General features: G+C 42.5%; 1 protein-coding gene across 1 annotated transcript; it reads left to right on the top strand.

The window, feature by feature from the left end:
* Positions 1-3: 3 nt before the first annotated feature.
* Positions 4-27,465, top strand: stradb (STE20 related adaptor beta). The gene is given in 13 exon segments (XM_061785665.1): positions 4-183; positions 5,024-5,088; positions 7,645-7,725; positions 13,340-13,439; positions 14,379-14,383; positions 14,385-14,501; positions 14,588-14,696; positions 14,776-14,899; positions 16,935-17,106; positions 17,215-17,319; positions 21,830-22,092; positions 22,177-22,219; positions 25,209-27,465. Coding segments are annotated over 12 exon segments (1,284 nt in total). The 5' UTR covers positions 4-183; positions 5,024-5,076; the 3' UTR covers positions 25,362-27,465.

Here is a 27,465-nt window from a genome sequence, read left to right as displayed (position 1 = left end):
TCATCACCATGCGACAGTCATCTGTGTCAAATTAAAAGTCTTGCACAATATACCCTCATTCGTGCTTATTGAGCGCATATAATTTGGTCATGACATGAGTGATGTAATTTGAAAATGTGTTGACAAAAGCATTTTCTGCGCATTTCTTACATATATGCGTCGAAGACCTACAGCTGAGACAAGGTAATGGAATTCAAACTGCTCTCTAAATACTTTACACGGTTTTAAAACAGAAACAACTGTACCTCAATGCAGGTGTGTTAAGAAAAGATATTTACAATACCGTGTCCTGAAACGAATTTTATTATGTAGGGCAAAAAACAAAAGTACAGGAAATCAACACAAGTATAACAAAGTACAGAACTATTGAGTTGTATTTTTATTTTATTTTATTATTTTTTGGGGGGGGGGGCTCTCCTTTGTATGAGCTCACGTGATCAATTGGATCCTGCAGGGATACAGAGGCACTTGAGTGTATATCTGCATATTGTCCGGTTCCTCTTTCCTTTCTTCCTCCTTCCTCCTAAGCTGATACATTCAGGTGAGCTGGAAGCTGAGTAGGGGTGATTTAGTTTTTACGATTCGATTTTGTATAGTTTAGTTTGGGTCATCTGGGGACACGGACAAGAAACCAGTATTTTCTTTTGAACCAGTATGACTGTGTGAAATAACTATCTGGAGGCTGGTCTGGACAGTGCCAATTGTTTCTTTAGTTTCTTCTTGTATGAGTAGAATGAATACTGTGGTGGGTTAACCTGATACTTTTGTTATCATTCTCAATACAGAATATATAATATACCACAATAATACACTATAATAACTATAAAGTAGCACAATCAAAAAAGGGCTAAGGAGTGCAACCAACTTAAAGATGTAATTTTAGTATGACAAACACTTTTGTCATATATGTTAAAAACTGTCTGTATGACAATAGAATATTATTAAAGTGATCTTTTGAAAAATCACCCCTTTCTGGCCCCATCTAATGCCTCAAATTTAATTTTAATTCTGATTTTTATTGGATATAGTAAATAGCGAAAAGAATAGTCAATCAAAAGACTGTAGTGACCGAATAGTCTGTCAATCATTTGCACACGCCCACCGCGCACACAAAGGCTCGCAGGGACGAACCGCAGCCTCTCACAGAGTACACAATTATAGTTTCTCGCCCGGATTATTTAACTCCGATTAGCAACAAAAGTTAAAAAGAAGGAATTTGGCAGCTCTTTACTTAAAATTAAGGGTGGTGTGTGGAACGTGTGAACTGGGAAAACCACCACGTACGTCACACTGCTGTTCTTACCAAGTCGTCAAGTAAGTTGATCACATCTCTTATATTTTAAATTCATTGTAAAATACATCATCAAACAGATAGCCTTTCGTTGAACATTGCACGCTCACGGTTGATCCAGAGGTGTACTCTGAGGCGGCCACAGGTGAGCAGGACGCGGTGGTCCCTTCCTCCAGGTTAATTCAAGTGGGCTGTCGACGCACTCACGCAGCCGACCTGGGTGGACTGGGAGGTGGTCAGGCGAGGGGAACACAGTGGTCCATTCCTCCAGGCCATATCCAAGGGGCTGTCAACGTGCTTGCACGCCCGACAAAGGTGCACTCTGTGCCGGCCAGACGAGCACAAAGAACCGGTCTCTTCCTGGTTCTTTTTTGTCGTGAGCTGGGGGAGGCAGGGGAGGGAACTGAAATGAGGCTACGTTCACATATTGCTAGCAGTTTGAAAACTGTATATTGTCCCTTTAAGTAATTACATTTTTTTTTTTTTTTTTTTCAAAAATATTTACTGGTCCATTTTCAATTTATGCTGTGATGTTTTTATCTGGAGGTGAGTTAATTACTAACAGATTTCTGGACACATTGGACCTCAAACGCGTTGAGAGAATCAGAAGCTTGGTACTTTATTTGGTGAGCTTTCAAATGTGTGGCGCTTTGCTACGTTCAAAGTACTCAAAGTGCTTTAAAACTGTCTCCTCATTCACCTACTGATGATTCAGCAACAAGAGCAACTGGAGGTTCGGTATCTTGCTCCAGGCCACCTAGACATGGTCACACGGGTTCAGGATCAAACCCACAACCTTGGGTTGGATAATTACCAGAGGTGTTGACTCGAGTCACATGACTTGGACTCGAGTCATTAATTTTATGACTTTAGACTCGACTTGAACAGAAATTACTCATGAATTCACTTGGACTTGAACCCACTGACTTAAAAACACTTGCTACTTTGACCAAAGCACTGAGAAACCAACACTTTGTAGCTTTCTCTTTCTATAGCTATTGTGCAACTTTCTGTTTTACTAATTGCAGTACAACTGGAGCACTACACCCCCGCCGCCTTGATGATTGGCTTTGAAGGTGCAACAATTTTGATCAGCCCCCTAGTTTTCTTAAAACGGTGCATTGCACTTATTTGTCAAAATTGTTTTGATAAATAAATATGGATTTTCAAATATATTAAATATATAAATGCAGGGCGGCACGGTGGACGACTGGTTAGAGCGTCAGCCTCACAGTTCTGAGGACCCGGGTTCAATCCCCGGTCCCGCCTGTGTGGAGTTTGCATGTTCTCCCCGTGCCTGCGTGGGTTTTCTCCGGGCACTCCGGTTTCCTCCCACATCCCAAAAACATGCATTAATTGGAGACTCTAAATTGCCCGCAGGTGTGAATGTGAATGTGAGTGCGAATGGTTGTTTGTTTGTATGTGCCCTGCGATTGGCTGCTAACCAGTTCAGGGTGTACCCTGCCTCCTGCTCGATGACAGCTGGGATAGGCTCCAGCACGCCCGCGACCCTAGTGAGGAGAAGCGGCTCAGAAAATGGATGGATGGATGGATATAAATGCAGTATTAAATATATACATTGACTCAGGACTTGCATGTCTCAACTTGAGACTTAACTCGGGACTTGCCTGTGTTGACTTGGGACTTGACTTGGGGCATACATCTCACCCCCTGGGAGAGGGGCCAAGGGGGGTTGGTTGCAGTGTGAGCTTAGTAGTGGACGAAGGAAAAGACCCTGGCAGTTTGATCCTCAGCTGCAGAATCGAGCTCTTGGCACATGGATTAGGACCTCTTTGGCAGATATGGAGCCTGAACTGGTGTGCAAGGTCAAGAAGTACTGTTTAGATATGGTCGGGCTCGCCTCAACGCACGGCTTGTGCTCTGGAACCAGTCTTCTTGAAAGCATTTAGACCCTGGTCTTCTATGGAGTTGTCCCTGGTGAGAGGTGGTGAGCTGATGTTGGTGTACTAGCGCACAAGCTTGGGGCCTGTATGTTGGGGTTTACAATGGTGGACAAGAGTGTATTCACCCTCTGCTTTCAGGTGTGATGTTTGTGCCTAAGCACCGTGCCTGTCGTGGCAGTAACTCCCGAACTTATTAGGAGGGACCAGCGGTGAGGGGATGTTGTCAAGCTGAAGAAGCAGTCTCATCGGGTCTTTTTGCTCTGTGGGACCCAAGAGATAGCTGATGGGTACCAGCAGGCCAAGCAGAATGCAGCTTTGGTGGGAACTCAGGTGTGGAAGGAGTTTGGCGAGGCCATGGAGAATGACTTATGGATGGTTTCAAGGAGATTCTGGTCCACCTTGCACACCTAACACTGTCCATGTTAGGTATGGGGTGCTGCTGACCACCTAGAGTTCCTCAAGAATCTGGATTTTGTGGGGAAAACCTCATCTGGATATCTGGGACAGCACCTCTGAATTGGTAGTGGTGACTGTGATGCCAGGCGGCACGGTGGCCGACTGGTTAGAGCGTCAGCCTCACAGTTCTGAGGACCCGCCTGTGTGGAGTTTGCATGTTCTCCCCGTGCCTGCGTTGTTTTTCTCCGGGCACTCCGGTTTCCTCTCACATCCCAAAAAACATGCACGTTAATTGAAAACTCTAAACTGCCCGTAGGTGTGAACGTGAGTGCGAATGGTTGTTTGTTTGTATGTGCCCTGCGATTGGCTGGCAACCAGTTCAGGGTGTACCCCGCCTCCTGCCCGATGATAGCTGGGATAGGCTCCAGCACGCCCGCGACCCTAGTGAGGAGAAGCGGATCAGAAAATGGATGGATGGATGGATGGACTGTGGTGCCTCCTTTAAGAAATGGGACCAGAGGGTGTGTTCCAAATACAGAGGTTCACACTCCTCCTCTGCAGGGTCGGTTGGACAGTAGAACCTTGGATTCAGGATGAGCAGTGCGGTTTCCATCCCAGCCGTGGACTTTGTTTCCGTAGGGGGTTGGACTCTGCCAAACCTGTCCTTTTGTCACTGATTCTGTTAGTACCATTTATGAAAAGAATTCTTGTTGCAGGCCCATTGAGGAGGTCTGGTTTGGTGCCGCCAGTATTGGTTGATGTGGTTCTGTTGGCGTCATCAGACAGTGATCTTCAACTCTCAACGGCGTTGTCTGCTGCTAAATGTGAAGCATCTTGGATTATAAGCATCTCGAAATCTGAGACCATGGTCCTAGATCACCAGTGATGACGACCGTTCATCGGTGTGTTGGAAAAGAGTTCTGGCCAAAATTAATTTCTTTCGTAGGTTGTCTGCGCTCTCTCTTCGAGATACAATTAGAAGCTCAGTCATCCAGGAGGGTCTTAGAGTAGAGCCGATGCTCCTCTGCATCGAAAGGAGCCAGAAAAAGTGTCTCAAGAATTTGGCTAAGATGCCTACGGGACGGCTCCCTGATGTGGTGTTCTGGGTGGGCACGTCAAACCAGGAGGAGGTCCCGTAAAGACAGAAAACATTCTGCACATACTATGTTTCCCGGCTGGCCTTGTCACACTTTGGGATTCCCACGGAGGAGGTGGACAAAGCGGCCAGAAAGAGGGAAGTGTAGGCCACTTCTTAGGCTACTGCCCCCTCCAAAGAACCCTGGATAAGCCGAGGAAGATGATTCTTCACCCCCCTACAGCAGAGTGATATTCGATAGCTGAGTGGCTGAGGTTGGATGGATTCTTTCTGCCTGTTATTATGCTGTTGCATTTCGTTCTTCAAACAATGTCTTTCTCCATCTCTGTCCTACAGCTCTCGGGTTGACGAATGCCAAAACCTGATTTAAGCAGTGCCTCAAAGACTCCATGTCTTTCTTGGTAAGACTTTTGTGAAGCATGGCGTTTCTGTCTTTCCTGCTTGCCACCGAGTTTATCGTCATGAATCTTAGTGAAATCAAATTGATCTGTAATTCAGGACTGTATTATACACTTTTGTGGAAAATGAAATAAGCGATGTTAGTTTCTATGTGGACTCACATGTATTTGACTCAAATTAGTCAAATACTGTATTAGTGAGTATGTTACAAAAATATTCCATACTCCTGGCATGTGAGACAAGTTAATAGAGCATGATTATTTCATACAGTAGGTGTTAGGGATGAAACGGTGTATGATTTAACAATAAACCGTTTCTAATTTTTGTGAATTGAAAACTGTTTTCGCTATTTACTATATCTAATGTGAATGAAATGCATAGGCTTGTTGATTTTATCATTTTTATATTTCAAATTATACTTGCTTTTGGTGTGCTTTTTCTTTTAGCAATATTGTCTGATAAAAACTATTTTTTTCAAGATTGGCATTTTTAAGTAAGGGTGGAGACACCCGTTTGCCTCATGCATAATCTGACACATCTCCTTAATATAGAGTTGTGGCATGTGGACTATTGATCCACTCGCCTTTACTGGATATGTGAAGTTGCTGGACATTGGCAAGAATTGTTGCAGTCGTACACATTGCTCCTAAGCTGACGTGCATCAGGTGATTGCAGATATTTTGAACTCATGCAAACCGTATGACTGATAATTTCTCAGGTAAAGAACCTTAATGTTGTGGTCCTGTATAACCCAGTTCAACTTATCCTTTTGGATGTGTTGCCAAATTATCTGGAACGATACAGTTTATGTCGGTGAAATGAAGAGTCAGTTCATCGGCAACTGCTCTGGTGCACTCGAGTGCGCTTACATTTTGACCCGCCCAAACTGGATGAGACGTAAGGGCCGACTTCCAAAATTCATCCCAATATTTCAGATTTTCTTCAGGCAGGCTTTGATCTGCCGCTGTGAGAGCAGTGGGGTTTTCTAGGACAGTGACCATAAAGTCCACCATGATTAACAGCCCTCAAAGCAAACTTACGTCAGATGTCAACATTTATGCTTATTTTTTCCTCCAAAGTTTTGGAAATCTTGTTTTTGACCATGACCATGTATATTTTTGACAGTTTATTTCTTTGTTTTTTTTTGGTGATGCAACACACATCTGTTCTCAAAACACAGTTTGAAATGGCAAGAGTACGAGTGCACGAGCTGTGCATGCTGGCCAGTTTAGAAATAAAAACATTTTGTTACAAATAAAAGTGCATCACCCTTTCCCAAGTTCTAAGTATGAGAGGGCAGTGTTAGAAATAATAATAAAATGCATTATACGAGGGGCAGTCAAAAAGTAATGACCCTAATTTAATTTGACCTCCTAATAATTTAAATGTTTTTTTTTTTTAAGCCGGTCCTCTTCCTGTCAGGGGAACCGCCATTAAATATTTTCAAAAGGTTGACAAAATGTGTATGGGGAAGCTGCGATAGGCGATAGCACAGTCAAAAAGTGGGTGTCCAGGATCAAAGGTTAGAGCATGAGCCTGCGTTGAGTGACCTGCGTGACAAACAAAGGAGCGGCAAACCATCTTCAGATGTTATCCTGGGAGTAGTACTGGGGTTGAGGCACTGGTCAGAGAAGATCGTAGAGTCACCATTGATGACATCACCATCCTGTATCATCATCGATGACATAACCCTAACCCCATACACATTTGGTCAACTTTTGGAAAATGTTAAGTGGTGGTTTCCCTCTCAAAGCAAGAAATTAAATCACCGCTCTCTGCTTCTGACAGGAATCCAACAATGACATCATTTTCAAAATGGCTGACAAGAAGAGGAATGGCTTAAACAAAACATATTTTTTAAATAAATCTTCAAACAAGTATTTAAACAACATACTGTGAAAATTTCAGAACATAAATGATTAGTAGGTTAAATTAAATTGGGCTCATTACTTTTTGACTACCCCTCATAATTACTACTATCAGTGTTTTAGAAGGAAGATAATTTAAACAAGGTTCTGAAATACACCTGTGATTTGGACATGGGCTGGGGGTGGGGGGGAGCTCAAATGAATGCCATTCTAGTTTTACTGTATATGGCAATCATAGCTTTGTTAAAACAACAAAACTAATGTTGGCTCAACACTTTTTTTGGCACTACGTATACTGTATGAATGGTTGTTTGCATGCTCAATATAATCTTAGGTATCCTTTTAAGTCAGTTCATGGAAACTTGGAATTAGTGTTGCATTCAGTCATATTTTTGGGTGTTGTAAATTGTAAAGACCTTTCTAATCGATTTTCACTAAACATTATAGCATGAGTGGCATGTGAGAAGACTCGTTTATTTTCATTCCAACAAATTTAATGAAAATAGATTGAAATGGGAATGGCCGTGCACTTTTTTGATCACTCACCACACACAGCTTGTATCACATGCCAGAAACTTGTCTGAATCACCCCACCCCCCTCGCATGCCAGACGGCTCCGCCTCCTTGTCCACTCTTCCCTGTTTGCGGGGTGTCTCACCTGTGCTTGCCTCCCCGCTCCTCCTACACCAGGACTGCTCCTGCATCTCCCACACTCAGGTCCAGCCCATGGACATAGAGGAGTGCTATGAGGACACCAGTCAGCATCTCTTGGTCAGTAGCATTACAACTAGACAGACAGAAAGCGCTTGATTGTCCTAATGATTTGTTCACCTGTTTTCTCACTTTAATTCCTATAATCAAACTCGAGATAGCTGACCAATCTAAGCACAAGTTGTTTTTCATTTTTGTACTAGTGTATTTTCCTGTCTCTCTCGTTGTGTCTCTTATGTGTGAAGTCATCACTGAAAATGTAACTTTGTTCGTATTACTTCATATGCATGCAGGAAAATGTGGGTTGCGTCCAAATTATAAGCAATGGACAACAAACTCCACTTGCGAGCCACAACATTAACATGATTTAATACAGTATTAGACTAAAACTGAAAGTTTTTTCCTTGATGAAAATAATAATTTCATGATTGAAATAGTCAAGTACGTATTGAGTATTAAAACAGATATGCATTTTCTGGTGTCTTAATAACATGTCTGGAGACTCTGTGACATTCTTTTGTTAAAATACCCCAAGGATTAAGAATTTCAGTACATTTTATTTATACAACCTTCATCCAGGTACGGCAATTGAGAACAAATTTGCATTTGAAATGCTGATCTGGCAGCAAACAGCAGAGTGAAACAAAGCAAAATAAAGTTAAATAGCTTTAAAAAAAAAAAAAAGGGGGGGGGGGGGGGGGTCGAGACCCAATGGATTTGCAATCCATAGTTTGAATCACTCAGCAATGAAAAAAATTTCTTTATAAGCCTCGCTGAATTCAGTCTGTTTTGAGTGAGCGGTCATGAAAATGAGCCAATTCTCACCTCGCCACCCCTCAACTGCAGGGCAAATGTCAAATATAGCTTTCATTAGCATTATGGGCGGAGCTAGGGGGTTGTGACGAGACAAGCAGCTTCAGCTTGCTGAAGTGCCGAGGGGAAAAAAGTGCTCATAAAAGCAATCAATTGTATTTTAACTTTAACTTGTAGAGTCAGCACATCATCACCAAGCCACCGACTCGCCAAATAGAAATACCCGTATACCCCCATGCGGCCAGCTTTGCCACACATTCGAGTATGTGCTAACGCTAATCTGTGCGCCTGTCAAAACTCAATGTAGCTCTGCTTAGCTTTTGTCTTTGACATGTTTCAGACATTGTCGTCCTGTTGTCACTTGGTAATGTCGCCCCTTTATCCAGTCTTGCTGTCAAACTCAGTGTGGGAGTGGAATTATGTAAATTAAACAACTGTGACATCACAATTCATCTCACGAGTCAACTAATTTCACAAAATTCTGAACGACTTGCTCATAGACACATTTAGGGAAAAAGTCAGCAGCGCACAAACAATTTACTTTTACTTGATTGTGAAAATTCACACTTGATGGGTGCGCAGCCGCTCCAGAGATTCAATATTTTGTATACAGGCAATTCAAAAGTACGTTTTTCATATTGCCTCCTAATATGGTTATTAATGCAGTTGTAGACCTTCTCATTAAGCTAAATAAGGTAAAAAGATGAAAGTATACAGTCCTACACTCCTGCAAACTACATGTACAGCAACAATAATAAAATAGGTACTTATTTTTAATGCTATACCTATGTAATGGATGACAAACTCAAAACTGAAAAATATACATCATACAAAATGTCACATGTCTACGGTGGCTTGGAAGTGCAAAACAGTATAACAAATTGTGAGACACTTACATTTCAGAAAACAAATTAACAAAAACCGAAACACTTTCACATTTCAGAAAACATCCATCCATTCTCTGTACAACTTATCCTCAAATTAACAAAACATGAAACAAATTTACATTTAAGAAAACAAATTCACCAAAGTTGAAACAGATTTACATTTCAGAAAACAAATGTACAAAACACGAAACAAATGTACATTTCAGAAAACAAGTTAACAAAAACGAAACACTTTCACATTTCAGAAAACAAATTAACAAAAACCGAAATACACGTCAGTAAACATCCATCCATCCATCCATTTTCTGAGCCGCTTATCCTCACAAGGGTTGCGGGAGTGCTGGAGCCTAGGGGCAATTTAGAGAATTCAATTAACCTACCATGCATGTTTTTGGGATGTGGGAGGAGAAAACCCACGCAGGCACGAGGAGAACATGCAAACTCCACTCAGGCGGGGCCGGGGATTGAACCACAGTCCTTAGAACTGTGAGGCAGACGCTCTAACCAGTCGTTCACCATGCCTCCCTACAGTAAACAAATTAATAAAATGTGAATCAAATTTACATTTCACAAAACAACGAGCTGAAAGACTTTTACATTTCAGAAAACATCCATCCCATCCATTTTCTGAGCCGCTTCTCCTCACTCGGGTCGCGGGCGTGCTGGAGCCTATCCCAGCTATCATTGGGCAGGAGGCGTGGTACACCCTGAACTGGTTGCCAGCCAATCGCAGGGCACATACAAACAACCATTCACACTCACATTCACACCTACGGGCAGTTTAGAGTTTTCAATTAACGTGCATGTTTTTTAGGATGTGGGAGACTTTTCTGTGGAAGGCTTTCAAACTCCCTTTCGAAGCTCCCCACTAAGCCAGAAATACACCTCAAGGCACTCTTCCTGGACCTAGAAAGCTCACAAATGCATTTAAACTTCAAGTTGCTACCGTGAAATTAGTATGGGATATGCACATTCCTTCTGTTTTTTGCTGCTGTGCCACCTCCTCTTCCCTAAAATAAGCAAAGTTAGAGCGTTCTTTTCCAACAATAAAAAATACATATTGCCGAGTTGTGGTCCAGCGAGCAGGGAAAGCCTCCCGACTTCCTGCTTGTACATCACCACTTCCAAATATGGGAAGGCCGCACCCCCGTTGCCGTTGTTGTTGCGCTTTGGCGCGGAAGCCTTTGATACTGAGCAAGTACCATGTGAAAAGGCCTTAAAAGAAGTATGTGACTTATTAAGTGTGGTGGCGTTAAGATGAATGCCGTTAACCCTAAAGCCTGCCGCACACTATGCAACGTGATCGAACCCGACTGGACCGACCTTCGCATAAAAATAAGAGTTTCTGACGCACCTCCCGCACATTGAAATCATGTTGTTGTTACTGACCAATTTAACTCATTCACTGCCAGCCTTCCAAGTTAACATGGATATTTGACTTCTAAAACCGTCAATGGCAGTGAATGTGTTAATAATCTCATCCAACTCCCTTTTCAGTACACTGGAAATATCATTCATATCAGGATTAGAGAAGAACATAGTTGAGTTGTCAGCATAAATGACAACTGAAGATTTGTTCATTACACACGGCAGAAAAGAGGAGCGGTGCCCTGGCCACAGTGGACATCGGATCTGTCACACAAAACAACCTAGAATACCCTCAGATTCCTGGCAGTTAAGTAATCTTTTATCTTTTAAAAACAGACCCATAAACCCTCAATTTTGTAATAAGAAAGTCATGGCCTATCAAATCAAATGCAGCACTGAAATCTAAAAATATAGCCCCCACTAAGCTACCTCTATCCACATTTTGATACCAGTTGTTTATAATATGAACCAGTGCTGTGGCACTGGAACGACCTTGTTTATAAGCATGCTGAAATTTAGAGAGCAAGCCAAATTTAACAAAATAATTTGGAATCTGCTCACATACAATTGTTTCCAACATTTTCCCAAAAGCAGGTAAAAAAATACTGATTGGACGACTACTACTTCCATTAAATGGAGCCATTTTATCTTTATGTATAGGAATTACTTTTGATGCTTTCCACTAAGAAGGGAAAAAAACACCGCACAATAAACACTTATTAAATATATGACAAAGCGGATGAGACAAGTAGACCACAGCTAACTTCAGGTTATCAAAACCTTACGACACAATATTGGGTAGAGCATTTCCACTTTTTGTATATTAGCAGTGGGTAGCTCAAAAGTACATAGCTTGTTTTTCACTGACATTTTTTATTACGGAGGAGGAAGATGTTAACATCTCCACTGCTAATGCCAGATTTGAATCCTACAATTTTACCCCTATAATAATTATTGGAATAATTAGCAATATCGTCTGGTTTAGTAATACGCCCATGGATATATTCAATATACACAGGTGTGGACTTAATATCGTGCCATGTTAGCTTTGTTGAAAAGTTTTCCAAATCATTTTTCTGTTATTCTTAGCCTCGCTGAATTTCTGAGTTTCTTTTTACATTTATTTTAATTTGCAGGTTACATTTCCTTACATTTGGAATCTGATCCACTCTAGTGGATAGTCTGATTTTGAAGCAAACGTCTTAGCAGTTTCTGCCCTACTGAGCATCTCACAAACTTCCTCGGTTTATGATGAGCTAGAATTAGGGGGTCTGTAAATCCTATAAAGAATGACTTCACATGGGGAGGTTGTAGCTGAACCCACACATTGTCAATGTTAGAAGACATAAGGTCTAGACGTAGCTGACTGCCAACGTTGTTCTTAGTGTATATAGCCACACCACCTCCAAATGCGTTCATATACAGTATAATGTGTAACTCTTGACATAAAGTTCATCATCAGTAAATGTACTGTCTAAGTGTCTCAGAAAGAGCAATTGCGCACAAGCTATTAACAGAAAGCAGCAATTTGACCTTGTGAACTTTGTTTCTCAGACTGCAAATATTAACGTGGGCTATGGAAATTGCCTTACGGTTATATCCTGGTAAACTCATAGGTGTCAACATGAGACATGTAAGAGACAGTTGTACTATCAGTCCTACTCCCACTGGATGCAAAGGTAATTACATCTCTTTACATTTATTGGGCCGCTGGTCTCGGTTCAACAACCAGTTTGTCATATTTTAAGACAGCCACATCACCTCACTCTCTCGCAGCCTTAAGTTGCACAAGTAGCTCTTTCCTTCTCTTCCTGACAGTGTCAGTGAAATCCTCATTGACGTATATATTGCTGCCTTTTAGTTTAGGAGCTGATGAAATAATGCTCTGTTTATCCATAAATCTCTGAAGCCTTACTACGTATTATTTGTCTGGCGCTTCTCTGATCTTGGTACTGGCCCACTCACAAAGCGCCATCCATACGTATTCCCTCACAATCCAGACCCAACTTCGATGTAATTAGCTGTCGGACCCCGCTGTCCTCCCGTGGCGTGGCATGTCTTGCCAAGAAAGCTCGTGGGATTCCTAATAACACGTCAGTCTGTGATATGGTACATTCCCTTTCCGGTTTGTGTCACATATAATTCGTTTCAGCTTTTGTTCATTTGTTTTCTGAAATGTAAAAGTGTTTTGACTTTTGTTCATTTGTTTCTTGTAATGCAAAAGTATTTTACAACTTGTAATATTGTTTTGTTCTTCCCAGCCAAAGTAGATGTCTTCAGATTGTTAATCTAATGTTGTGGCTACTGGGTGCGTGTTTCTGTTGAAGTAGCTGTGACTGTACACCATACACCAGTGTAAGAGTCAGTCAGTTGGCTGTTGATTGGTTATTTTGACCTCAGTATATTGCATGGAATATGTCCAAAAAGTAAATATTCAAGATAAAGTACCAAATTCATGTCTAAGGATTGTCATATTAAAAGATCTAGAATACAGTTTAATAAATGCTTAGTCTAGCATTACATACACAATGTTGATTCATTGAGCATTGTTCCCAGTTTCAGTTCATTTTTATCTGAATTGTGGAATGATATGTGTTTTATCACAGGGCTCTGCGAGCACCCCTCAATACCCGACAGTGGGATGTGGGGACGACATCGCAGCATTGTCAGCAGAGCCTGCCCATTACCAGTTCCTCGTTGAGCTGGGTGAGAGAACTTAATTTAATTCTTATTAAATTTTTATTAAAGCAGGTAAAAGACCAGTTGGGACAAAGCGCTCATTTACAAGGGTGACCTGGCCAAGCGGTCAGCAAAATGTCTTGCAAAACATACATATACAACAATACATATAATGGTTTTACATAAGATAATAATGGGCAGGATTTGTGAATGCGGTAACAATGAAAACCACAAGCACTGCGCAATGGATTTCCATTGTCTATGCTTTAAAATGGAGCGAAAAGTTCCAAATGTTTATTGTTTTGGGTTTATATCAGTAAATAATGCATCTGTAATTCAGTTTTGCCCTTGTCAAACTCTCATATCTCTGTCTGTCATTTTGACAATTGTGTTACAGATGTAAAATTCCAACTGTCAAAATGTAATTACGACTAGTCAGAAAGATATTGTTGAGATCTATAATGTTCATTCTGGATAATCAAACTTAGCTTTTACTGTAAATGTTAAAGCCGCTTGCCGGACTTTAATGGACTTTAATAAGTCTAAAGTAGGCGGCACGGTGCACAACTGGTTAGAGCGTCTGCCTCCCAGTTCTGAGGACCGGGGTTCAATCTCTGGCCTCGCCTGTGTGGAGTTTGCATGTTCTCCCCGTGCCTGCGTGGGTTTTCTCCGGGCACTCCGGTTTCCTCCCACATCCACAAAACATGCATGGTAGGTTAATTGACAACTCTAAATTGCCCGTAGGTGTAAATGTGAGTGCGAATGGTTGTTTGTTTGTATGTGCCCTGCGATTGGCCGGCAACCAGTTCACGGTGTACCCCGCCTCCTGCCCGATGATAGCTGGGATAGGCTCCAGCACGCCCGCGACCCTAGTGAGGAGAAGTGGCTCAGAAAATGGATGGATGGATGGAAGTCGAAAGTGTGTGACGTCGTCAAGGTGTGATGCCTCAGTCATCTGTGTGACAGGGTGGGGGCTTCAACAACCTGAGCCAGGTGCACATGGCACGCCACACTCCAACTGGGCAGCTGGTGGCGGTAAAACAAACCAACCTGGATGAGTGCACAGAGGAGGAGCTGCTACAGCTCCTGGTGAGTCCGAATCCACCATTGTGTTCGGTGATCCCGAAGACAATTTTTAGTTGGATGTTCGCTTCCATCTTTGTCCCCCACCCCAGAATGAGGTTTTCCTGTCCAGGCGGATCCGTCACCCAAACCTGCTGACGTTCCGACTTGTCTTCAGCTCTTGCTGCCAGCTGTGGGTCCTCACGCCACTCATGGCCTACGGTCAGTCAATCCCAATCCAAAAGCCGCCAGTAGAGGCAACTTTTGTTTGAACTTGTCCACCCTGACCCTTGGCTCACAGGTTCTGCACACTTTCTAATGAAAACATATTTCCCTGATGGAATGAGCGAGTCCTTAATAGCGTACTTGCTACATGGCGTGTTGCAGGCGTTGGAGTACCTGCACCGCATGGGCTACGTTCACCGGTAGGTATTGACTTTTCTCTTATTTGCAAACACACCAGTCAACAGTGAAATTAATTATTTTATTGTTTCTGTAGACGGAAATCATTTGGGTTTGACTTCAAAAGACGAACATGAGACAAGAGAGAAACGTTCAGTTTGATCCCACCAATTTTCATGTCAACAAAAGTATTGGAACATGTGTCTGACAGGTGTGTTTTGTTGCTTTGGTGTGTCCTGTTACATTGAGTATTCAAACAATAAATAGTGTTGAATGTCTACGCCCAGTTCCAGGTTTTGTCTGTGCAGACTGCAGTTATACTTGTTGGAAGTGTAACCAACATGAAAACCAGAGAGTTGTGTAAGGGTAAAAATCAAGCAATTGTGAAGCTGAGAAGATGTAGAATCAGTCATTCATTGCACAAACATTGGTCCTAGGCAGTGTGACCATTTGGAATGTCCTGAGGAAAGCAAAAACATGGTATACTAACTAAAAGGCACCGAATGGGTCTTAGTGTAGTACAGCTGCAAGCTCTCGTCTCATACAGTAAACCCGCCTCTATCGCTGGGGTTACATTCCCTCCGCGAGAAGTAAAAAATAGAAATACCCGATTAAATATACCGTAAGCATGTTTTTATAACATTTATGGTACTTGAAATATTGTTGGTGTTTAAAATCCCTTTTAAAAATACAAACACTGTCAAACAATACATTGAGAGCGAGAGCAAAGGTTAGTAACAGTATAAAAAAATAGGGTAACAACTGTAATAACACAAAAAAAACAACAACACACACACACAAAATACCGGTACTGCGAAAACAAACTAAATCATGATATAGTGGAGGTTTACTGCTTTCATCTTTTTTCAAACCCAAATGTTTTCGGTCTAAAGCAAAAGTAAAGGCACACCAATACTAATATGTACCAATACTTTTGGAGGGCCGTAAATGTATTTGGGTGATTTCACCTTTCACACTAGGACCCTTAAGTTCCGTATGTTTCTTTTGTCGAACTGTATTTCATCAAACTCAGTTATGGATCAAGTCAATCGCTGTATGGTCGCAGTATGGTTCCTATTCTTGTGGAGTCAGTTTGATCCAATTGGCAAATAACACATCTTCAACGGAACAATGGGGACATCTTCAATTCAAGAGCACGTATCCAGTTAGCATGTCGTTATATATTTGCTGCCTTATTTAGTCAAGACATCTGATAGCAACATCCTTGTGAAGGAGGATATTAATAATAATAATAATGAATAATACAATTTTGGATTGTTTAAAAAGAAACCGAGTTTACAAACCCGTCAACTAATTCAAACCAGAGAAAGCAATCTATTGTGTGAAAGGTTAGGTTAGCTAAGCTGCATAGTAGAACTGCATTTAAGACCAGTAAAATGTTGAGACACTGCTCGTCTTTGAGTAGCAATGTGACAAGATTTCTCAACAATGACGGTCTGTCAAAATATGAAGTCGGTTGCAATGGCCACTTCGACCTGAGTACAATGCAACGAGAATTTTGTAAATCGGATGATGGGTTCCAGAGAAATTTGAAAATGCCCTTTTTGTTTCGTGGGTTATCGAATCTAGAAAATCTGGTCAAAACATGCTTTCAAGTTAGAGCAAAACACTATAGCCTTGTTTCTCTACATATCTCCTCAACCCTTTTTTCATCTGCTACTCAGGAACCCCTTTTTCGATAGGCTGGCAAGTTTCAATTAAAAACAACTACCCATAAATCCAACAGGCCAAAAACCCCAGGGTTTCTCCAAGTCAACGTGTCAAAATTACAGTGACATTTCAAACGGCCTCACTTACTCTGAAAAGCGCAAAAGGAACATTATTCGTGAGAAGAGCAGTGTCGGCAGTGGAATAAATACAGCATGTGGTTTAGTCATCAATTGTTTTTTTTGCTGAATTTATTTGTTGTATCGGAAGTGCCCATCCCATATTTGTGGGAAAATTCCACAAAGATGGCGGCTACTTGTCACGTTGCTACTTTGAGCATATTCAAACAATAACCCCAAAAGTGTCATTTGACCTGCCTCCAACAATCAGGGGTGTGAAGGCCAGTCACATCCTGTTATCAGAAGAGGGGCGTGTCTACCTGTCAGGACTCCACGGTGTTTACAGCATGATGCGTGAAGGGAAGAGGATGAGGGCGGTGTTCGACATGCCCCGCCACAGTCCCGCCCTGGTGCCTTGGCTCAGCCCCGAACTACTGCAACAGGTAAGTTCTTGCCGTGCCAATGCGAGGATATCCATCCCCTTTGTGGGCTTCTTCTCTGATTCGTGATTTTTCTTTTTTTCCCTCCCCTTTTGGTGTATCCCTCGGTAGGATCTCCATGGTTATGGTGTGAAGTCTGATATCTACAGCTTGGGTATTGCAGCGTGCGAGTTGGTGAGCGGCAGGGTACCTTTCCAGGACATGGCACCCACTCAGGTAACCAGAGGTGGCAAAGTCCCTGTAAAGTGTCAATAAATGTCTTCTTACTTTTGACACACCACAGAGAAGAGTGTGTTCTTAACGCTACCAAATTTGAAGGATTAATGCCAAGTATGTAAAATTAGGCTTAAAAATTGTGAAAATTCAACCTCTCAAACGCTGTGGGCATGTCCGCTGAATGCGTCCATGCTACTTTTTCTAGCGCAGTGGTTCTAAACAATGTTAGAGGTACTGAACCCCACAAGTGTCATATGTGCTTTCACGGAACCCTTTGTAATTGGAAAAATAAAATTGTTGTTTTTTTAAATTCAAAACAGGTATATACTTTATTAGTGCACAAAATAGACCCTGCACCCATTACACACAAAATCACTGGTTTAAAAGACCAAAACCAGCAAAACACGAATGTCACACAAAAAAACCATAATTCAATGAAAACGTACTGGAAATGGATGTGAATTTTGCTGTTGCCTTTCACCTTGACAAGTCTCACTCTCATTCTCGTATTATTTTCACACCAAAGTCTGTTCCTTTTCTTTGTTTTTATGTCCCCAATCCTTAAAAAGGATTGTTCACTAACATAGATCGAGTCCAAGCTTGCCTAAATTCGGAAGTGGTTGCGTAGCGGTCTGCTAGGAAGTAGCATGGATGTTTTTCCTGATTGTTGGCCTATTGCTGTCATAGATATGAATAGTAGGTAGATACGACACACCCCTTTGAGCTGCATGCCTATGACAGCGCTCGGCTAGCAGGGCAAAGTGTCTGCGCATTCCATGTTTTTGAACGGCACGATAACCAAAATAAGAAGGAAAAATAGTTTCTGGGCTCTTTTTTCAAGTTATTTATTAATAGCACATGCTTTGACATTGACAAAAAAATGCAAACCTCATGAAAATCAAAATCAGAATCTTCTTTATTTGCCAAGTATGTCCAAAAAAACACACAAGGAATTTGTCTCCGGTAATTGGAGCCGCTCTAGTACGACAACAGACAGTCAATTGACAGAGAACACTTTTGAGACATAAAGACATTGAGAAAAACAGTCACTGAGCAATAAAGGGTTGCTCGTTACATGCCGGTACTTTTTTTTTTTTTTTTTTGACAATTGTGCAAAAGATGCAGACTCCTCTAGCACTTAGAGCAGTCAAACGACTAATATTACAATAGTCCGGTGCAATGACCATTGTGCAAAGGGTGCCGAGACTTCAAGCGAGTAGTACGATAGTCTGGGACAATGTTGATTGTGCAAATGTTGCAGATACTCCTCACTCAGTGTGCAAATGGAGCAGATGCTACTCTGGCGTGAGTGGCCAGTACTGGTCAACAACAGATATGCAAATAGTGCAGCGTGGTGAGACTACTACAGTGAGTGCACGAGTAATATATAATTGGCCCGACAGAAATGTGACAACAAACTCAAGACAAAAAGACAAATAATTGCCAGCATGTTGTAATGGAATTGTAGGTTTGGTGTTTAAGAAGTTGATTGCAAGAGTGAAGAAGCTGTTGGAATGTCTGCTAGTTCTAGTTTGCATTGATCGGTAGCACCTACCTGAGGGAAGGAGCTGGAAGAGCCGGTGACCGGGATTTTGCACGCTCTTGTCTTAGTTCTGGCAGCGTGCAAGTCCTCAAGTGTGTGTAGGGGGGTAACGACAATCCTTTCAGCAGTTTTGATTGTCCGTTGCAGTCGGAGTTTGTCCTTTTTTGTAGCAGCACCAAACCAGACTGTGATGGAAGAACACAGGACTGATTCGATGACCGCTGTGTAGAACTGCTTCAGCAGCTCCCGTGGTAGGCCGTGCTTTCTCAGAAGCCGCAGGAAGTACATCCTCTGCTGGGCCTTTTTGAGGACGGAGTTGATGTTGATCGCCCACTTCAGGTCCTGAGAGACTGTAATTCCAAGGAACTTGAAGGTCTTGACGGTTGACACAAGGCAGCTGGACAGCGTAAGGGGGCAGCTGTGGCGAAGGATGCCTCCTGAAGTCCACGATCATCTCTACAGTCTTGAGCGTGTTCAGCTCCAGGTTGTGTCGGCCGCACCACAGCTCCAGCCGCTCCACTTCCTGTCGATATGCAGACTCGTCACCGTCCTTGATGAGGCCGATGACACTGGTGTCATCTGCAAACTTCAGGAGTTTGACAGCCGGGTGCGTTGAGGTGCAGTCGTTCGTGTAGAGAGAACTTTGATATGCGCCCTCCATAGGTTGGCGAAGCTGCTTAAGTTTGGCAGTGAACCACGGCTTGTTGTTGTTGAATGTGCGAAATGACTTTGTTGGTACACACACCTCTTCAAAGAAACTGGTATAGGATGTGACAGTGTCCGTATATTCATCCAGGCTGCCAGGTGAATTTTCAAAGACACTCCAGTCTGTGCAGTCTAAACAGCTTTGAAGTTCCATCTTTGCTTCATTGGTGCACTTTTTCACTGTTTTCACTGTAGGCTTCGCACAGTTTAGTTCTTGCCTGTATGTCGGTATTAAGTGAATTTAAGCAGTGATCAGACGAGCCCAGTGCTGCACGAAGTTTGGCACGGTATGCGTTTTTTAGCGTAGTATAGCAGTGGTCTAAAATGTTATTTTCCCTGGTAGGACAGTCGATGTGCTGCTTGTATTTAGGGAGTTGATGGTTGAGTTTAGCTTTGTTAAAGTCCCAGAGAATAATGAGGGGTGAGTACGGGTGTTTTTTTTTCAATTTCTTTGACTTGTTCGGCGAGCGTTAGCAGTGCGGCGTTCGTGTTAGCTTGAGGCGGAATATAGGCGCCAGCGAGAATGAATGATGCGAACTCACGCGGCGAGTAGAATGGCTTACAGTTCAAAAACAGCGACTCCAAATGCGAGCTGCAGTGTGTGCTGAGCTCCGTGACGTCCGTACACCATTTTTCGTTGATATAGAAGCATATCCCGCCGCCTTTTGTTTCCCCCGATGATTCCATGTCGCCGTCTGCTCGGTGAAGATGGAAGCTGGGAAGCATGACGGCGCCATCGGGTACAGCGTCACAAAGCCAAGTCTACGTAAATCAATTGAGAAATGATCAAGCACATATTTTTTTTCAATGTCCATGCATTGCCATTCATGGAAACATTGCCCCCACCAACGTGGCCGTCACGTAGGCACGCTTTGGCGTATCTAGTCTTCCATTCATGTCTTTGTATTGCTGTTAACATTCTGAAATCGCTCCGCCAACCGCTTTCCGAGCTGCGCGGTCTGACACCACAGCGCAGCCGCTCCCGAGTTGAACATTTTTCTTTTTATTGAATTTGTTATTAGTTGAACATTTTTCAACTGGAAGTGTGGCGCCACAATGGCAAACACCCAGCTTGAGCATCGCAACGCGACTCCATCACATCATTTCACTTCATTTATTTCGATCTGGTGTTTACAGATCACAACAGTTGTTTACCGATGTGTGATGTGCAGATCGATGGAAACATCAGCGGGCCGTCGGCGTACTCGCGGCCGACTGAGGTGCACTCTGAGGTGGCCGGGCGAGTGCAATGCAACTGTCCATTTTTTGGGGGGGGGGAGGCTGTAATGGATTAATGGCATTTTCATGCATTTCAATGCAGAAAGTGATGTGAGATACACTATACTGCCAAAAGTATTCACTCACCTGCCTTGATTCAGATATGGATTTAAGTGACATCTCATTCTTAATCTATAAGGTTTAATATGAAATTCAGTCCACTCTCTGCAGTTATAACACTTTAAACTCTTCTGGGAAGGTTTTCCACAAGGTTTAAGAGTGTGTTTATGGGAATTTATGACCATTTTTCCAGAAGCACATTTGTGAGGTTCTACAGGGTTGAGGGTTGTTGGAACAGGAAGGGGCCATCTCCAAATTGTTCCCCGCAAAGTTGGAAATGTCCAAAATATTTGCCCCTGAGCTCCAGTGAAAGGAACTCTGAATGCATACCAGCATACCAAGAAATTTTGGACAGTCAAACACTTTGGACTTACTGTTCCAACATGTCTGTGCACCAGTGCACCAAGCAAGGTCCATAAAGACATGGATGAGAGAATTTGGTATGGATGAACTTGACTGGCCAGCCCAGAGTCCTGCCCTCAACCTGATAGAACATCTTGGGGTGGATTTCGAGAGGATAGTGAGCCAGGCCTTCTCGTCCAAAATCGGTGTGTGACCTCACAAATATGCTCCTGGAATAATGGGCATAAACTCACTCCTAAACCTTGTGAAAGCCTTCCCACAAGAGTTGAAGCTGTTACAGCCGCAAAGGGTAGACCAACATCATATTAGACCATGTGGATTTAGAATGGGATATCACTTAAAATCATATGTGAGTCAAGGCAGGTGAGCAAATACTTTTGGCAATATAGTGAGTGTTTTGAGTTACGAGCATGGTCACGGAGTGTAAAATTACCAAAGATTAAGGGATACAATACGTGAAACCCACCGTATTGCACTGTAATGGAAATGTATTGTTTAGTGATATTTGGGGGTTTTGTGGGTGCCGCCCATAACGGGGTTCGCTCAATGTGTTTGGTTTAGACTCTGCTCCTGAAGCTGCGTGGATTGCACCGCTGCCTGCCGGACACCGCTCTCTTCCCGCTCAGTGAGCTGGGGGGACTGAAGGTGTCCCGGTCCGGGGTGGACTCTGGCATGGGAGAGAGCGCGGCCACCGGAAGCGCGAGTCACAGCACCACCGCCCCTCCGCCCGCCACAGAAGGACTTCGGAGTCCCGGACCGAAAAACCACTCGGCCACCTTGCACAATTTGGTGCAACTGTGTCTGCAGCAGCAACCTGAGCGCAGGTCTTTCTCATCGATTGACAGTCAATGCGGAGTTAGTCACCTTACCTTAACTTACCTTACCTTATTATTTTGTGCCATTTTCAGACCGTCAGCCTCTGCCCTCATGACCCACGCCTTCTTCAAACAGGTGGGTTCTCGTCTTTTGTGGTTCTGTTTGTTTAAGTCGAAGTTGCCGAAACGGCTGTGTTTTGTTTTCCACAGCATGGTTTGGGATGTTAAACCCTTATCGGCTTTGCATTTTCGCTTGAGTGTGTTGACATGGCAACAGCTGCGTCTGCTGCAAAGCTACAGTTCAAGAGCACGTCGACAGTAGCCAGGAACGAGTTGCCATTATTGCATTTGTCTGCAGTGGTACTTGAACTTGTGACCTTCCTGCTGAAAAGCCCATCCTTTTTTTTTTTTTAATTAAGCCAAGTTCTTAACTGTGAAAGCCCCTTTGCAACATCCATCCATCCATCCATTTTCTGAGCCGCTTCTCCTCACTAGGGTCGCGGGCGTGCTGGAGCCTATCCCAGCTATCATCGGGCAGGAGGCGGGGTACACCCTGAACTGGTTGCCAGCCAATCGCAGGGCACATACAAACAAACAACCAGTCGCACTCACATTCACACCTACGGGCAATTTAGAATCGTCAATTAACCTACCATGCATGTTTTTGGGATGTGGGAGGAAACCGGAGTGCCTGGAGAAAACAGTTAAGTAAATAAATATTAAAATGATAATGATGGAAAAGTAAATTAATAATCCTAAAAGTCATAATTATGAGATACTATACTACACACACACATATATATAAAACATTAGGGGTGTAACAATTCGTTTTAGCAACGATTCGATTCGTATCACGATTCATGGTTGCCGGTTCAATTCAAGGACAATATTGGTTCATTCAGAATGATACGATCCGAAACGATTCAGTGGCAGGGAATCGAATCAGTAACGTTTTAGACAAAAACTCATCCAGTGTGACAGTGAAATAAATATCTGCATACTGGCCAGTGCAGGTGAAATTTTCCAGAATCCTATTGTTTCTTGTAAGGGAATGCGGTCAAATTAATTATGGTCATGAAATAGAAAGATTTTCCTGATGTACTTTCCTTTTGTGTCTCTTATTTAATATTTTACTGTATTCTAATGGACTATGAGTCCTCTTAATGGATGGATGTATTGCTTTGTAATAAAACAAAGGGGAAAACAGCAACTTATTGTTAGTTATATTATTTCAGCTATGATTTTATTGTTGGCCCATTTTTGTTTTTTTTAATTGGTGTTCGAAGTATGAAGGTGTCCTTCGAAAAACATCTCCACTGTAAGGTGTCGCGATCTTTACCGAAGGTTTGAGAATCCCTGTTCCAAACAGTTAAATAGTAAAGGCTATAAAGGAAGCACTGTGAGGTTTTCATGAGGTAAATCTTTTAGGACTAGTGTTACTAATATATGGAGAGCTAAATAAATGAACAAACCTCCGCTTTTGACCACAAACGTGAGCCTGAAAAAGCATCCAGTAGTTGACATTGTCACTGGTTCTCCTGTTCGCCCGAGTGTCTGCTCTGTGTACAATAGACAATAGATATCGTCGCATGGCCGCCACGTCAATGCCCCACTTTAAACATGGCCGCCACATAGGCACGGGAGGTACGTCTTTTAGAATTGGATACAGTCATATTGTATATCTGTGACCCGGAAATTCATCCGTCCCATTCTCTGCCTGCATTGTGCCTCGGTGCCAGTGAACAACAGCGGCCAATTCTGGAACTAACAGACTTTGTTAACTGTAGTTTAAGTGAGAAATGGAAATTAGTTTTGGACACGTTGTTCAGTCCCAATGGTCCGTTTGATCTGATATCCGTTATATCTGGGTCCGTTTTGTCGAGGTTCCACTGTATACTAATAACAATCAGATGTTGGGGAAATTGATTTTCACAGTCATAAAGGCCCTCTGAGAGAAATCATTATGATATGGGATTATGGTGGCTAAAAAAGATGATATCTGATTTATTGTCCGTTAACTGATGTATCGGCCAACGAAATGAGAACACTGATATACACCGAATATATATAGCCTCAATTCTTATGCAGTCATGTCCAAAATATGATTCAAGTCAATACAAAATTTTTTTAGCAATATCAATTAGTCATAGTTAGTTGGTGTTGAAAAGTTCCAGGCTGTACGGTGGACAACTGGTTAGCACATCTGCCTCACAGCTCTGAGGACCCGGGATCTAATCCGGCTTCGCCCGTGTGGAGTTTGCATGTTCTCCCCGTGCCTGCGTGGGTTTTCTCTGGGTACTCTGGTTTCCTCTCACATGCATGTTAGGTTAATTGAAGATTCTAGATTGCCCGTAGGTGTGAATGTGAGTGTGAATGGTTGTTTGTTTCTATGTGCCCTGCGATTGGCTGGCGACCAGTTCAGGGTGTACCCCGCCTCTCGTCCGAAGTTAGCTGGGATGGACTCCAGCACGCCCGCGACCCTAGTGAGGAGAAGCGGAACGGAAGATGAATAAATGAACGAACGAATGAAAAGTTCCATCTGCAGCAGCCACAGGGTATTCGTAAAAGTAAATGCTGAATGAACATAAAAACAATGTTGATTAAAAACAATTTTAGAAATAATTAGTACATGCATCACGTGACTTTGTTTTTATTCCTTCGTTCATTTTCCGTACCGCTTATCCTCACAAGGGTTGTGGGCATGCTGTAGCCTATCCCAGCTATCTTCAAACAACCATTCACACCTACGGACAGAGTAGGTCGTGTCGAGTCTTCAGCTAACCTAGCATGCATGTTTTTGGGATGTGGGAGGAAACCGGAGTGCCCGGAGAAAGCCCACGCAGGCACGGGGAGAACATGCCAACTCCACACAGGCGGGGCCGGGGATTGAACCCCGGTCCTCAGATCTGTGAGGCGGATGTGCCAACCAGTCGTCCACCGTGCCACTTGATTTTTATTGTTTACTTAATTATATCCCAAATATCCCAACATTTACCATTGTGCATTTAAAGTTGAAATGTTACGTTCTCTTCATTCTTATTGAGGGAGCCTTGGAGCAGACAACAAACTGAAGGGATTGTCCCTTGCTGTATCTTGAAGTGAAGATGTTTGTTGTGTTTGTACAGGTGAGGAGGCAGACCAGAGACTCCTTCCTCAGCCTTGTTTACCCAGCGGTGGCGCTCACCAGCTCAGAAGTGCGGCTTTTATCCTGCCCCCCGACCCCATCCTGCCACGCTCAAACTGCAGCCATGGCTGAGGTGTCGTGGGATTTCTCATGAAAGACAACTCATTCTACAATTTGTCATCTGCTGTGTTAAAAGAACAGAAAAGGAAACGTATGAGCAGTTGTTCAAACTGACATATATTACATACTCTGTACCTCTTGTGACATAAACACTAAGAAATTGTGCTTTGGGTTCGAGATGCTGTTTGTGTTACTTAATATTAGGACAAAATAGTATCCTGCAGTGGATATAAAAAGTCTACACACCCCTGTTCCAATGCCAGGTTTTTGTGATATACAAAAAATTAGACTAAGAAATAATTTCCAAACTTTTTACACCATGAATGTGGCTTACTGAATCAGAACGAAAACAAAAAAAGTGGTTGCAAAACTGCGCACACCCACTTATAACTTGAGATGTGGCTCTTTTCAGAATCATAAATCACATCCAATTCATGTTCATTTGGAGTCAGCACACACCTGCCACCATTTAACAAGTGCATCCGATTAATGCCAAATACATTTGGATTTGATTTTTGTTCGATTTCATTGGAGACTCCCCTATATATGCTCTCTATAGGGAAAAAGCTTAACATAGCTTGTCACAAAACTGCAATCGATTGTCACCAAAATGTATGCAGACATCTCTACTCTACAAATAGCAGAATGATTGCCCCAATATTTTGGATTTTATGGAGGTTAAAGCCTTTTCCTCATTATAGAGGCCTGTGCCAGCGTCTGTGCTCCGGCGGCTGACTGCTAATGAAACTTCAGGATGTTGCCAATTTGAGAGTTTGACAGCAAAAGAAAAGAATATATAGGTGGGCAACACCTGCAACTGCACCTGCAGGCAACAAGCACCACGACTGCCGCATATGACTCGTTTTTCTTCAATTATAATGGTTTGATAATTGTGTGAGGCCAAAATTGTAATCACTATTAAAATTCGACTAATTGCACAACCCGTACATTAAAAGTGAAAACGGTTTTGTCTGAATTGCGAGCTGTTATTGAGCCTGTGTCTGCATTAATAAATTACACGTGGAAACCTGTCTCTCTCTCTCTCTGTAAGCAATCAATTAATATTAACTTTCCATCTCCTTCTTTAAATAACAATACACAATATATGTTATGCGTTTATTTAAAGAATATGTATACTGCATATAGTCCAATGTAAGAGACTTCCATGTGAATTGGTTGTCACGTCATCCTGCAAGCAACATTTTGGTGTCACGGGTCCCACAGTCGCAGCGACTCCGCCAGTGAGATTGGCCCTTTAAGGCCCCCTTTTCCGTCTCAAGAAAAAAAAGCTCCATAGCATGGCTGCCCCCGCCATGCTTCACTTTGAATTGTGGCAGGTGTGTGCCGACTCCCATTTAACATGAGTTTGAATGTGATTGGTTAATTCTGAACACAGCCACGTCCCAGTTTAGAGGGTGTGCACACTTGTGCAACCACATTATGTCAGTTTATTTATTTTATTTCCCCTCCCGAAAAGATTTTTTTTTTTTCAGTTTAGTTATAGATAGTATAGGTCACATTACTGGTGGAATGTTTTGAAATAATTTATCATGATCTTTTTTCTATCACAAAAGCCTAGTAGTATTTGAGCAGCTGTGTCTAGACTTTTTTTCTATCCACTGTCAATGAAAGCAAATTAAAACTACAGCGTACTCATGCAAAACTTGGAAAGGGAGTTGAGCGAGCGAAAAGAAAACAATTCTGGACAATCTAATAGCATTCAAATAGATGGCTCAAATATCATCTCTATTTCCCTCCATGTTGTATCTTTATGAATCGCTCAGCATTCACAGCAAATTACAATTCAGAATTGTTGAAGTGATAAAACGATGGAGGTGTCCTACCTCATTTGAAATGGCCTTTGTGAACTAAAGGGGGCAGTGCACACAAACAGAGAAAAGGCAACATCCTGCTCAATCTAAGTGACCTCTGTGTTGTGTGTCTTATTTACTGTACAAAGAGTAGATCAGCGATGTTTCCTGCCCTATCAGAAGCCAAAGAAGAAATATAGCAGTGAGTGAGTCATGAAGCACGATTGGCTTCACGTGGAGACCTCTGTGTAACTGTGATTTATGTGCAGTGATGTAAATGACATGTCAAAGATGAGAATAGACACATTAAACTAATATGCAAGTTGA

This window comes from Phyllopteryx taeniolatus, chromosome 1 (genome assembly GCF_024500385.1).
Source record: "Phyllopteryx taeniolatus isolate TA_2022b chromosome 1, UOR_Ptae_1.2, whole genome shotgun sequence".
Taxonomy (NCBI): Eukaryota; Metazoa; Chordata; class Actinopteri; order Syngnathiformes; family Syngnathidae; genus Phyllopteryx; species Phyllopteryx taeniolatus.
The sequence above is the reverse complement of the archived record's forward strand: the minus strand, read 5'-3'. Positions and strand labels throughout refer to the sequence as shown.